This window comes from Mirounga angustirostris, unplaced genomic scaffold (genome assembly GCF_029215605.1).
Source record: "Mirounga angustirostris isolate CCGP_5_RB_7025 unplaced genomic scaffold, mMirAng1.0.hap1 SCAF_15, whole genome shotgun sequence".
Classification (NCBI taxonomy): Eukaryota; Metazoa; Chordata; class Mammalia; order Carnivora; family Phocidae; genus Mirounga; species Mirounga angustirostris.
This window is the reverse complement of record NW_026991723.1, coordinates 61,251,427-61,265,755: the sequence shown is the minus strand read 5'-3', so window position 1 is coordinate 61,265,755 and position 14,329 is coordinate 61,251,427. Positions and strand designations below refer to the sequence as shown.

At 40.6% G+C, this 14,329-nt stretch overlaps 1 protein-coding gene across 7 annotated transcripts in view; it reads left to right on the top strand.

Annotated features, from left to right (window-relative positions):
• The first annotated feature begins 320 nt into the window (after positions 1–320).
• The window catches only part of TRMO (tRNA methyltransferase O), a 94,506-nt gene continuing 80,497 nt past the window's right edge, over positions 321–14,329 (top strand). For 3 of the 7 annotated variants that reach the window (XM_064580080.1, XM_045882758.3, XM_064580079.1), the window contains exons 1-4: positions 327–511; positions 5,067–5,241; positions 7,800–7,957; positions 11,503–12,168. In XM_064580080.1, coding sequence (XP_064436150.1) covers positions 436–511; positions 5,067–5,241; positions 7,800–7,957; positions 11,503–12,168 — 1,075 coding nt within the window. In that variant the 5' untranslated portion in view covers positions 327–435. Of the gene's footprint in view, positions 512–5,066; positions 5,242–7,799; positions 7,958–11,502; positions 12,169–14,329 lie in introns of all 7 variants that reach the window. The other 4 variants (XR_010407909.1, XR_010407910.1, XM_045882759.3 and 1 more) reach the window with 3 other exon arrangements.

Genomic DNA, 14,329 nt, shown 5'->3' with positions numbered 1-14,329 from the left:
TACAAGTAGGCAGAGAGGCAGGCAGAGGGAGAGGGAGAAGCAGGATCCCTACTGAGCAGGGAGCCCGATGCGGGACTCGATCCCAGGACCCTGGGATCATGACCTGAGCCGAAGGCAGCCGCCCAACCGGCTGAGCCACCCAGGCGCCCCGCAAGCGCGGTAATTCTGAGTCGCTGACTGGCAGGGAATCGCAGCGGGTCAGCGGCAGGGAACAGCGAGCCAGGTCCGGGAGAGGAACCGAGGCCGGGAAATGGAAATCGAAAGCCTACTGGTGCCACCAGCTGCGCCCACCTAGAGCGCGGCCCACTCCCCGCGCATGCGCCAGGCCCCGGACCCGCACCACCCCGCCAGGGCGGCTACTGCGCAGGCACCAGGCTCGGAGACCGGAAGCGGAAGGCCTGTCGCGTCGAGTCGACACCTCAGTGAGTAGTAGCCATGCGCGTCTTGGAGGAGCCGGGGCCTCAGCCCACAGCGACCCCGTGCGGGTGCGTGAAGCCGGCTCTGGAAACAGGTAATTTCTGAGAAACCCGCGGTTCCGCACTCAAAAGAGGCCTAGGCTCAGGCCGCTGACCTGACTGTAGAGAGGGATGTAAAATGCGAGAACTTGAACCGGAGGGCGTCATTCTACTTATTGCGAAGCCACGGATCACGTGCACCTGCGACCACGTGATTGTGCTGAGGCGAGCGGAATGATGTCATCTCCTGTTCTGTTCTTGGAAGCCGCGGTTGGGTTGGGCCTGGCACTGTGGCTGGAACAACCACGTGCAGTGTAACAGCCTTTCTCGCAGAGTTCTTGCTCATGTAGGAGAGATAGGATGTGAACGCTGGTGTTAGGCGGGTTAGGAGTTAATAAATACCCCCGAGAGAGAGGCATCCTGTGCTGTAGGAAGCGAGGCGGGAGATGTGGAAAAGTTCTGGGGCGAAGGGAAGAGACAGGAAATCTTTTTAAACTGGGCCTGGAAAGATGGGCATGAGTTTATTTTCACCTCATTATATAGAGCGGAATATTAACTTTAGAAATTAGAAGACACAAATGGAAGAAAATGTCTGCCATCACCCAGAGAAAAGCACTGCTAGTATCCTGGTGCCTACCTTCCATGCTTGTTTCAGTGCATGCACGCTAGAAAAATGGATTATGTGACCCCACTGTTTCATAACTTCTTTCTAAAACTTAAGTTTCATATAAATCTATGGCCGTTAATAGTTTTAAGGGATTGCACATTATTTTGCTTTAGAGATGTGTTCTAACTAACCAGTTCCCTATTGTTGGGCATTTAAGTTACTGCCAGTTTTCACTGTTGTGAAGAAAATTCTTAAGACTAAAATGTTTGTGCGTGTTATGTTTAACTTAGATTAAATTTACTGAAATTACTGTTACTTGTCAAAGGTTGTGCTCATTTAAAAATTGTTGCACGGTGCTAGATTCCAGGCCTAATAGTTTGACAGGCAGGAAGGAGCAGGGCTCAGAGGTCTATTACATAGCACCAGATTGGGGAGCTATAGGTTTGAAATACTGGATGGTACAAGAAGGTTGATTGGATTCAGATTGTGGAGAACCTTGAATACCAGGTGGCTCAGTGAGTTAAGCGGCTGCCTTCAACTCGGGTCATGATCCCAGGGTCCTTGGATCGAGCCCCACAAAGGGCTCCTTGCTCAGTGGGGAGCTGCTTCTCCCCTGCCTGCTGTTCCCCCTGCTTGTACTTGCTCTCTCTCTCTCTGTCAAATAAATAAATAAAATCTTAAAAAATATATATATAATGTCTGTTAACAGTGTGGGAAACATGGAAAATTTAGTTAGAGGGTAGCATAAGATTAAGGAACACAGAGTCTGGAGTATTGGTGTAGAGTATTTTAACAAAGGGAGGGACCTGTGCTAGGGACATGAATTATATTTTACAGTCCCGGCAGGAGGGTCAAAAGGACCTGAACTTTCTGTCAGCACTAAGACATACAGATAAACTTTGTGTACAAAAACTCAGCATTAATAACTTGTTGGCTTTTCTCTTATTACACAGTTAGTACAATTGTAGTATTGTTAAAATGAGGGAAAAGCCTAAGTAAGAGCTTGGAAAACCACTTTTTGCTGAGCACTTTGTGTGGTACTAGGTGCTTTACATATTTTTCCCATGATATTGAAACATATTGTGAGACTCTCCCCAACCGTTAATTCCACTGTGATAAGAGTTCTTGTTGTTTCTTTTATTCAAACTTAGCTCAATGTCTGGCAATTGTATGATATTGGAGTGTTTGTTAAACAAATGAAAACAAGACACAGGGATCCCATCTTATTAGGTTAGGGGTTCTTTTTTGGCCATTTTTCTTTATGGCATTTTAATGAACACCAGAATTGTTTGGCCTCAGTTTCCTCATCTTTAAGGTATTTACTGTCTTTATTCCACAGGAACATGGGTGAGGATAAACAAAAGAATGCCTGTAAACATATTTGGAAAAAATTTAAAGTCATCAAAAACATACACAGTATGGAAGGGTCTTAGAATCGTAATCTTGAGAGAAAAAGCAAGTCTGAGAAGATAACATGCAGTTTGATACCAGTTTTTATGGAGTTCAAAGACAAAATAAATGAAGTATTATATAGGCATGCATATGCATGTGATAAAATTATATTAAAGGAAGTGAGTGATAAAGATCCCATTCAGGCACTTGTTTATCTCAGGGGGAAAGGATGGGTTTGCCATAGGAGAGAAGCAACATAAAAAGATATATTTTGTTGGTAAAGCTCTAGTTCTTGGAATGGGTGGTGGGTACACAGGATTTCATAGTATTATGCTCTATTATACATTTATTACATGTAATATTTTATATGTAGCCAATAATACAGTTTTAATAAGTGAAGAGTAACTAAAGGTGCTGTGAGGGACAACACCAGGCCTATAATCTTACCACCTGTGCTGGTAGGATAGACTTAATTAATGGAAGCTGGAAATAAAATGATGGTCTAGAGTGTCTGTATATCATCTCTTAAAAGAAGTAAAGTTTTCGGGGCGCCTGGGTGGCTCAGTTGGTTAAGCGACTGCCTTCGGCTCAGGTCATGATCCTGGAGTCCCGGGATCGAGTCCCGCATCGGGCTCCCTGCTCGGCAGGGAGTCTGCTTCTCCCTCTGACCCTCTTCCCTCTCGTGCTCTCTGTCTCTCATTCTCTCTCTCAAATAAATAAATAAAATCTTAAAAAAAAAAAAAAAAGAAGTAAAGTTTTCATGAGATGTGAAAAAAAAAGTTATTTGTAAATTCAAAATGCTAGTTGTGGATACCTTGGACGTTAAACCTGTATTGGTGCTGCTTGGCTTTTCTTCTTTTGAAAGGAGTTACTATTTAGGAAGGAAAAAGGATTTCTGATTATTGTAAAAATTTCAAATATTATACAAATTACAAAGTTAAATATAAAAATAATCCAAAAATCTCACTCTGTTTTTACCATATCACCACATCCATTTTACCAAAATGTTAACATTTTGGTGAATATCCTTCCAAATAGCTTTCTAAACATATATAGGTACATATTTAAATAGGTAAATGTATAAGCAAACTTTCATAAATGGGATTATATTCTTTCAATTTTTCACTTTCCATTTCAATCAGTTTAAACCATCCTTTTTTTCCATGTAACATGAATTTTTTGAGTACCTACCCCCTTGCATGCAATGTACTAGATCGTGAACATAGCAGGAGAAAAGATAGAAACACTACCCACATGGAGCCTACATTCTCAGGGCAGAGAGCTACTAGACCAAGCCTAACCTGAAATCTCTTCTGTCTGTAGATATTTTAGTAGTATGATTATGATCCCATGCACTCCCTTTATTGCTTAAACTACTTTGTTTCATATGTCTGTTTTTAATTGAATGCATCCTTATTTGGACATGTTTTCCCCACTGTCTGAAAGTAGATCATTCCTATGAAATTTGTCATAAGCTTAAATGGCATAATGCGAAGAAGCAATTACCATTAATTTATGTGGAAAAATTGTTGAGTGTTCCCAGGCCCAAAAAATAACCTCTCAGGCTTTTCTGTTACTTCAGGACACATATCGCTAGTAGATGCACAAAATAAGTCAAAATAAAGCACAGATCCTCACAGACACAGTTCAAAGCTCTGGTGGCTTGATGCTCAGATGCTGAGTGTAGTTCCTGGGGAAGGACCTGGGTGGGGCTGATCTCACTACTTGGGGGGCACCCTGCATCTATAACAGTTTGCTGCAGAACAAATGCTGAACACTTTTCACTTTTGCCCTTTTTTTTGGTAAAAGCAGGCATTCTCTTTGGATTTCTTTTGATTAGCAAAAACAGGTACTGATGTAGGTCTTTTCACAAACACACAGTGGCTTAATGCAAACTTTAGAAAAGCATGAGGATGTCTGTATACAACCTCTGTCTCCTTATCTTTCATTATTCTTTGCCTTATCATTCACACTCCAGCCAATCAAAATAGCTTGTTCCCTGCATGTGCTATGACACTTCTCATTTAATTTTGTGCATGTTATTCCCTCTGTTTTATTTTAAAATATTTTAAAAATAATTAATTTATTCTTTAGAGAGAGAGAGCTCATGTGCACAAGCATGAGCAGGGGGAGGGGCAGAGGGAGAGAATCTCAAGCAGACTCCATGCTCGGCACAGAGCCCAACTTGGGGCTTGATCTCACAACCCTGAGATCATGACCTCAGCAGAAAGCAAGAGTTGAGACACTTAACCAACTTAGCCACCCAGGTGCCCCAATTCCCTCTATTTTAAATACCCTTTTAGCCCTGACCAAAGTCACATACTTTGGTAATGGTAACATAGAATTTGAATTATGGTCATAGTAGAACTTCTGAGAATGTCCCCTGTTTTTCTTAGACCTGCACTCTTTTTGGCTATCTAAAGGGATATAATAATGTGTGTGTAGTGTTGAAGATATTTATATGTTTTCATGATATGTGAATCATTTTTAATAGTTGCATAACACTTGGTAGATGTTAAAACTATGAAATCAGTGCATTAAAGAAAACATGTTTTCCCACATCTTTATTTGACATTTTGACTAATGATTTCTTACCTACTTTTCTTCTGTAGGGAATCTTTTAACTGAACCAATTGGCTACTTGGAATCCTGTTTCTCAGCCAAGAATGGTACTCCAAGGCAGCCATCTATTTGTACCCATTCGAGGGCTTGTTTGAGAATTAGAAAGAGCATCTTTAATAATCCTGAACATTCCTTGATGGGCTTAGAACAGTTTTCTCATGTTTGGTAAGTTGTTTTATAGTTAGAAGTGGTTCTTTGGGTCAGAACTTGCCCTTGAGTAAAGTACTCCAGTTGAAGGCAGCCTTGGAGTCTGTCATCCAGACCACACTTACTATTGCGTGGAGTTCCTGTACCAAATTCACACACATGACTGTATGCATAACTTGGATGCCCTCATGGAAGCTTGGGATCCACTGAGGGTGCACGTTCCATTTGCAGTTGGTTCTTTTTTTTTTTTTTAATATTTTATTTATTTATTTGATAGAGACACAGCAAGAGAGGGAACACAAGCAGGGGGAGTGGGAGAGGGAGAAGCAGGCTTCCTGCTGAGCAGGGAGCCTGATGCGGGGCTCGATCCCAGGATCCTGGGATCATGACCTGAGCCAAAGACAGACGCTTAATGACTGAGCCACTCAGGCGCCCCATTTGCAGTTGGTTCTGATTGTGAGGAATGCCTTCTATTGAGCTGAAATCTGTAGATCTCGATTCTGCCTGTGGGTCATTATTCTACCTTCTGGACCAGGGGTCAGGAAGCTACAGCCCGTGGACCAAATCCATCTACCTCCCATCTTTGTAAATAAGTTTATGGGAACACAGCCACTCCCGTTCATCTATGTATTGTGTATGGCTGCTTTTGTGGTACAGTGGCAGAGTTGAGTAGTTACAACAGAGACTGGTTGGCCTGCAAACCCTCAAATATTTACTGTGTGACCCTTTACAGAAAAAGTTTGCAGACTCTGCTCTAGACCCATGAACAATTAAGTTTTTTCTTCCTAAGAGGCAAAAGAGACTTTAGAAATCTGGATACTCTCAATAAAGTGTTACCGATATTAGTACCTGTGTTATATTAGTGTTACTGTCACTTGCAATTCTGTCTCTGTCCATTTTTCCTCACTCCAGCATCACCAGTATGACTTGGTCTAATTTTACTGGTGAAGACCTAAAATTAAGTATTTATTCTGAAATAGCTTATGTTTTTGTTGATTTGGAGATGTGGGTAGAGTAGAAACAACATGTGTCTGACCTAGTTTGTATGATCTTGGTTAAATTAATTAAATTAAAAACATGGCTGATATAAAAAAATGGGTCCAGATCTATATAAAGAGATTTTTGTATCCTTCCTATTTTTCTTCTCACTCATTCTCACCGCCAACACTCTTCAGAGATTTTTATTGTTAATAGCTTGGTGTATATCCTACCTTGCCTTTTCTTTTTCTTTTTTAATAGAGAAGCATAAACATACACATTGGGATTAGGTGTTTGTTTTAAACAATGGAATATGTTTTCTTCGTTTAACAGTGTATATCATGACAGTACATACAGATTTATCTTTTTTGCTTTAATGGCTGTCTCTTATTGCGAAATACAGATAGACCAGGATTTGACCATGGTATATCTCTTGTTAATGGATTTTGCTATTGCAGTAATGCTGTAGCAAACCTTCTTAGACACAATTCTTGGCACCTGTACATTTTTACAAGTAGGTATCAGAAATGATGATATTGAGCTAGAGGGTGTGCGTATTTATAATTTTGGAGAGCTACTGCCAAATTGTGCTCTAAAAAGCTTAATTTATATATCATAAGTGTATGAAAATGACCTGTTTCCTACGTTCTTGCTAACATTAAATGTTAAAGTTTTTCTGCATTTTTGTTGGACGGAAAAACAATATACTTTTAAAATTTTATTTATTTACTCATTTGAGAGAGAGAGTGAGCATGCACACACATGGGGAGAGGGGCAGAGGGAGAGAATCCCAAGCAGGGATTGATCTCACCACCCTGAGATCATGACCTGAGCTGAAATCAAGAGTCAGATGCTCAACCAACTAAGCCACCCAGGTGCCCTGAGAAAAACAATATTTTATTTTTCAGTTAAATTTCTTAATTATTAGTGAGGTTCAACATCTTTTCATTTGGTTGCTACTATTTCTTACTCTTTTGTCAATTCATGTTCTTTGCTTAATTTCTTATGAGTTGCCCTTTACTTTGTGATTTGTAGGAACAGTCCATTGTACATGTAGCAAACATTTTCTCCTGGGATGACATTTTGTAGTCATAAATTTAATGATTTAATGAGTTCAAATCTGTTACTGTTTCTCTTCATGGCTTCCTGCTTTTGTGTCTTACTTAGGAAGACCCAGTCAAGTTATTTAACATTTCTGAGCCTGGATTTCCTCATTCTTAAATTGGGGGATAAATCTTAGGCTTGTTAAGAGAGTTAAATGAGTATAAAAATGTCTAGTAGACTGCCTGGCAAATAGCAGCCCAGGCTCTTACTTCATAAATACTGCTTATTCAGGCACTTGACAAACATTTGTAAAGTTCCTACCATGTGCCAGTAATTGTGTTAGGGGCAAAGGATATAGAGATAAGACTCTGCCTTCCTTCAAGGAATGAGAATGACATTTTTTTCCCCCCACTGATTACATTGTAATACCGTTAAAAGCATTCTTTCAGCTTTAATTTGTGGGATTAAAGATTAAATTTTTTTCACCATCAAATCATTATGATAAATTAACTAGTGTTCTTTTCTTACTTGGTGGTTTGGTTTATTTTCAATAGGATTTTGTTTGTCTTTCACAAAAATGGTCATTTGAGCTGTAAGGCAAAAGTGCAGCCTCCTAGGCTGAATGGTGCAAAGACTGGAGTTTTCTCCACAAGGAGCCCACATCGTCCCAATGCAATAGGACTGACTCTGGCCAAGCTGGAAAAGATAGAAGGTAACAAATTTCATTTCTACTTTTATCTTTTTTTTTCCTTATCTAAAAGAAGTCTTATAAAACAAACATAGTATTCACTGGCTGTTATTCAGATGAGTACCAATGGTGTTAACCCCTGAGAACTACCAGGCATGGAAGAACCTGAAATGACTAAAAGAATGTTACCCTTTGAAATCAGCTCTCATAGGATGTTCAGAGTTTAATTATATCATCACATATATTAGAAACTATTACATTATTTAAAAATAAGGTATAATTTCATAATCATTAAATTAGTAACCAAATTTTCTCTGACTTGGAATACAATAAATACAAAATTATTCAAAAATAATTGGACACTTTCAGAATTAACACACAGTAACTGGTTGTATGTGTAGATACGGTAAACACATAGGGTGGTGTTGTATTCTTTCTTCCTTGCACCTTTGAGGAAATGGACATGCACTGTGGCTGTAGTACAGTTGTTAACTCTGATGTGTCAGAGGGTCTGCAATGAATCTCACTATAATAACATTTAAACACCTGTCAGATTGTGGAAGTACCTGTGTAGAATACCAGGTTAGTTTTACCTGTGTATTCAGATACAGCCTACTTACTGAGCCATACATTCTTTTTTTTTTTTTTTTTTTTTTTTTTTTTTATTTGAGACAGAGAGAGAGAGACAGAGCACAAGCAGAGAGAGCGGCAGGCAGAGGGAGAAGCAGGCTCCTCACTGAGCAAGGAGCCCGATGTGGGACTTGATCCCAGGGCCCTGGGATCATGACCTGAGCCGAAGGCAGGAAGGCAGACACTTAACCGACTGAGCCACCCAGGTGTCCCATTCTTTGGAAGCATCCCATTCTTTTTTTTTTTTTAAGTATAATTGACATATTAGTTTCAAGTGTACAGTATGTTTAGTATTTATATACATTGTGAAATGATCACCACAATAAGTCTAGATATCATTTGTCACCATATAGTTAAAAATTTTTTTTCTTATGGTATGAACTTTCAAGATCTACTCTCAACAACTTTCAAATATACAGTACAGTATTATTGACTGTAGTCACTGTGTTGTACATTATATCGCCATGACTTATTTTATAATTGGGAGTTTGTACCTCTTGAACCCCTTTACCCATTTCACCTATCTCCCTACTCTGTTCCCTCTGGCAACCACTGATCTGTTCTCTGTATCTTTAAGTTTTGGTTTGTTTGCTTTGTTTGTTAGTAAGGCATCCTGTTCTTGAATCACTCTGACCTAATAAGCACATTTGTTGGAGAGACAGAAGACTGGGAGTCAGGAGACCATTCCAGGCTTTAGCTTGCTTGTTTGTAAAGTGGACAAAGGAGTAGGACCTGCCCTCTCTGGGACTCCATAGTATTTTAAGGATCTTATGAGACAAAAGCTCTAAGAGTACTTTTCAGGTTACTTAGTGCTAAATAGGTAAGACCAGTTATTTTGCTTGTTTTTTGCCAGAACTTGAACTACCTCCCCTGGGTTGTATTCAGCCTAGCCTTGGATAGATTTTCCAGGAAAATTCTGTAGCCAGTCCAACTTGAGCTTTATCAGTTTGTGATGACCAACCAGCTTGGGTAACAGTACTAAACATTTTATGATCATATGTGCAACCCACACATATTTTCTGAGCACTGTATATGTGCCAGGCATTGTTTTAGGTGCTGAGGGTATAGTGGTAAACAAATTAGAAATGTAAGAGGCAAACGCAATAACACTATAGACATTCTTAACAAATAAGTGTTATGGTGACTACTACTGTTTGTATGGTGCTTTACAGTTTATAAAAAGCATTTATGTATGTTATCTGTCAGCGGCTCTTTGGGTTTGAAAGGATAGCAGTCCTCCTTTTATGGATGAGGGAGCTGAGGCTCTTTGATGTTTGATAATATTACCTAATAGCATCCAGCCAGGTGGTTGTATAACTCTAAATCCCATGAACTTTTACATATGCTACAATACTTCCTTCTGCAGACATTGTTAAGGCATATCCATTAGTTAGGAAGTCCAAAGTCATTATTCCAAAGTTCCAGGCTCATTCACAGTGAGCATGTTTTAGAAATCAGAGTCCTTTGTTAGTCTTGTTTTCTAAAATGGAGACAGAGAATGTGATCACATATAATTTTTTGATTCTCATTTGGCCAATTTCCCAAGAATCAAGTTAGTAGACTCTGCACCAGTAGCAGGAACTGGACATGCAGCTGTATAAGTGAGACAAAAGACCTGTCCTTAATATTTGGCAATGGTGACTTATGTTCTGCTTAATTGTTTGAGTCTTGATGGATGTATTAGATTTCCATTGCTGTGTAACAAATTGCCACACACTTAATTAGTTTATTTATTTATTTATTTTTAAAGATTTTATTTATTTGAGAGAAAGTGAGAGACAGAGCACTAGTGGAAGGGGAGGGGCAAAGGGAGAGGGAGAAGCAGACTCCCTGCTGAGCAGGGAGCTGGATGATGTGGAGCTCGATCCCAGGACTCTGGGATCATGACCTGAGCCGAAGGCAGACACTTAACTGACTGAGCCACCCAGGCGCCCCTACTTAATCGGTTTAAAAAATACCCATTTATTATCTTTTTGAAATATTATTATGTTTCATAATAATGAGTTTACAAGTATGGGAACAGCTTTGCCAGTCCTCTGCTTAGGATCTTACCAGGCTGCAAATTGGGTGTCATCTGGGATGAGTTCTTACGTGGAAGCTCAACTGTGGAAGAATTTGCTTCCAGCCTCCCTCAGGTTGTTGGCAGAATTCACTTCCTTGTAGTTGTGGGACTGAGAGCCACAACTGCTTGCTGGGTGTTGGCTGGTGGCTGCTCTCAGCTCCTAGAGGCTCCTGCAGTGCCTTACCACATGGGCTTTCCCAGTGTGGTTGCTTACTTCATCAAGCCCACAAGGAGAATCTCTCGAGCGAATCTGCCTACAGGTACAGGAGTCTCAGATAAGGTAACATAGTCACTAGAGTGATACCATGTCATACTCAAAAGATGGAGATTATCAAAGGGTGTCAACACCAGCAAGTGGGCATTCTGGAGGCCACCTTAGTGTCTGTTTGCCACAGTGGAAATCCTCATTGATTCCACAGAGATATATTGAGGACTCTGATGTGCCTGGAACAGAGTTAGAAGTCCCAGTGATGCAAAGATGAGTCAGTGCTCAAGGGCCTACTCACTGTCTAGGGAGAAAGACCAACTAGGTCATTGCCAGACCATGTGAAATGGGCTGTAGTAGAGGTTTGTACATAGGTTTCTCTGTGGAACCCAGGGGAAAGAATGCTTCAGTGTGGAAGAGCCAGAAAGGCTCTGTAGAAGAGGTATTATAGAAGAGCCTTAAAGCGCATGTAGAAGTTCGACAGGTGAAGAAGAGGATGGGTTTCCAGGTAGAACGAAAAGGGTGTGTTGGCACCAGGTATAAGAGAGCCTGGTGTGTAAGAGAATTGTGAGTTAAGCTTGGTGAGGCATAGGCAGATGGTGTTGGTTCTTAATTGTTTTCACTGTTCTTCATTGTTAAGATTACTAAGAGGATGTGTTTTTCACATTATAGGTGGAGCTATATATCTTTCTGGAATTGACATGATTCATGGCACACCTGTCCTAGACATAAAGCCCTACATAGCTGAGTATGACTCGCCACAAAATTTGATTGAGTCCCTACAGGACCTTAATTTACAGAATAACCAATATAAACCGCAAAACACATCCCGGTCTAATGGCAAGACTGACAGCTGTGACCAGCGACAGCTCTCAAGGTGTGATAAACCACAAGCTTGTAGTCACACTAAGGAGAAACCTAAATGTCCTGAAGACAGAACTTCAGGAGAGAACTATATGAAACATGATAACTCAGCAAAAATCCGGCAAAACTCCCCTCAGCACAGGGACATAGCAGCAGATTTGGGTTTAGAATCAAGACGTGATCAGAGTCTGAATGTGGCAGAAGAACAAATTGGCTCATATTGCCTTGAGAAGAGCTTTTCAGAGGAAGGTACAGAAAAGAGGCTAAAGAGAGGGAAAGAAGCAGTGATCACACAAGGAAATAGTGCAGAGATGCCACCCGTGGCTCCCCCCTGCCCTTCCAGCATGGCCGGTGCAGCCCGCCGCAGCGTGGTCCCAGCCTGGGTGAGAGAGGCCCCTGTGGCCACCTTGGAAGTCCGCTTCACCCCTCATGCAGAGATGGACCTTGAGCGCCTCAGTTCAGAAAGTGGACCAGGTACTTTCTGTCTCTTGTTTCGGAATGAGAGCTTTAGCCAAATTTGGTATTTCTGAGGGCAGTTATATGGAGTGTTTGTCAGTATGACTGGTGGTAAGAAATGTAAAATTATATTTGGGCAGCAGCACCATCTGACGATGCGCCTTGTTCAGCACAGTGAGTCCCAGACACTCAGTAAAGTGTTTGCTGAGAATGGTTGCTGCCTCACGAGGTGGCTCATGATTGAGGGCCTCTTGTCAATCTGTTACAGTAGTTCCTGGAGTTTTCAAACAGCATTCAGAAGCTAAATTGTGCTTGTTCTATACTTGGGTTAAGTTTTTTCATCTGTTTTACTATCTGACTAGAGACGTATCCCATCTTATTCTAACTATCAGGTAGCTGATAGCTCTCCCTATGGCACAGAGCCTAGAGAGAAATTTCTAAAAAAGGGAAGAGTCTCTTAGCACAGTAACTGTCCCCATAACAAGTCTTAGCACTAGAGACCTGCCCTTCCCTGTAGAAGAGAGGCCACCGGGCTTTTACTTGGAGCTTGTGTACTTTAACACATGGTTTTTAACAGACACTGTAACCTGGTTTTCGCAGCCCGAGGCAGCAATCTAGAATGAAGGAAGGTGGCTGCAGTGAGTCCAGTAAGAAGTAGCCAGTTAGTTGCCAGGGATATGTCTTATTTCATCTGCCACTCCACAGTGTGTTTCTCATTCTTTCCAAAGGCTTTATGTTTAAACAAAGCATTTGATTTTTAAATTGACCTCTTTATTTAAAAAGTTTTGTTTATGAAGTTGTTTCATCATTGTATACAGTTGATGGGAGGAGGAAGGTCAGTTTTAAAAGGTTTTTGTGATAGAACAAAGAAAGCAGTGCCGCCTAGAAGATACTTTATATTTATACTTACCCTTTGTCCTGCAGTTATCAGTGAATGCTTCCTACTTTGGAAAGATTTATCTTTTTCAAACTATAGTGCTGTGTGTCTTGAGAGGTTATAATGTGCCTTGTTGATTCAAAAAAATCGTTAAAAAGAGAAATTATGAAATGTAACTATAAAACAGGGACTGATTGAGACCAGCAGAATTTGGAGTTAATATAGAAATAAGAAATGACCTCAGAAGGTTTAGAGTCTAGAAAAGATAAAAGATACTGAAATGGTGGCGGTGTGTTGGTGTAGGGGTGGGGGGATTGGCGCTGGAATGGAGTGCTTGTGGGCACATGAGGGGGAGAAGGATTATGACTTGGGGAGCAGGGAGGAAATCTGGGAAGGCTTCCTGGAGGAAAAAGTATTTGAGCTGAGTCTGGAAGAATTAAGTAGGCAGAGAAGTGAGGGAAGGGCACCTATTACAAATGAACAGCCACGCCAAGGCCTGGAACTTTTACCAATTGCACTGTTACTGAAGAGTGTGATGTTTTTGGAATTCCTCTTTTTTGAGTGGCCCTGGAGTCATTTCATGAGCCATGCAATAAAAGAATCTTAGCACTGCATACTTGGTCCTTGGTGGGGATTTTTTGTTTTTTGTTTTTTGTTTTTTTTAAGGATTCCATGTGATCAACACTTGAATTAGTCCTTGGTTTTTGACCAAAGATTGAACTTCATGGCTTTATTTACGAACTTACTGGATATAACCCAAGTGATTTTTGGCTGTTTTCTAAAAACTGAATTTACTTTCAGAAGAATAAAGATCCACCACCACTGCAGATGCTATTTTGAACAAGAACAACATTATTTAAAACACATACCTGGCCTTCATTTGGATGTATTTTATATTGTAGCTATTAAAAATTAAGTCACAGTTAATTTTTTATTTAAGTTTTGTACATACTGTATTTTTAGAAATTAAAATACATTCATGATGATATGTAGGAAGCTTTGCCACTTAACAGGGTGTATATCTGTTTACCTGAAATATGCACCTTGGTGGTTTGGGGTGGCCTGTTCGCTAGTCATGGTATTTAACTTTCTCATAGTACCTTCCTTCAGAAGGACTGTCCCATTTCCTTGTTCCTTAGGGAATGTGGTGTTACTTTTAAGTAGGGCTGTGATACCAGCTCTCTGAGACACCGTGCCTTGCCTACAGCTGGTGCTTTGGGCCTATGTGGGTTTAGTCGTCTTTCTTGTGGCTTTCTGAGAGTGCTGGGACTGTCATGCATTTCCCTGACCCTGTACAGACTT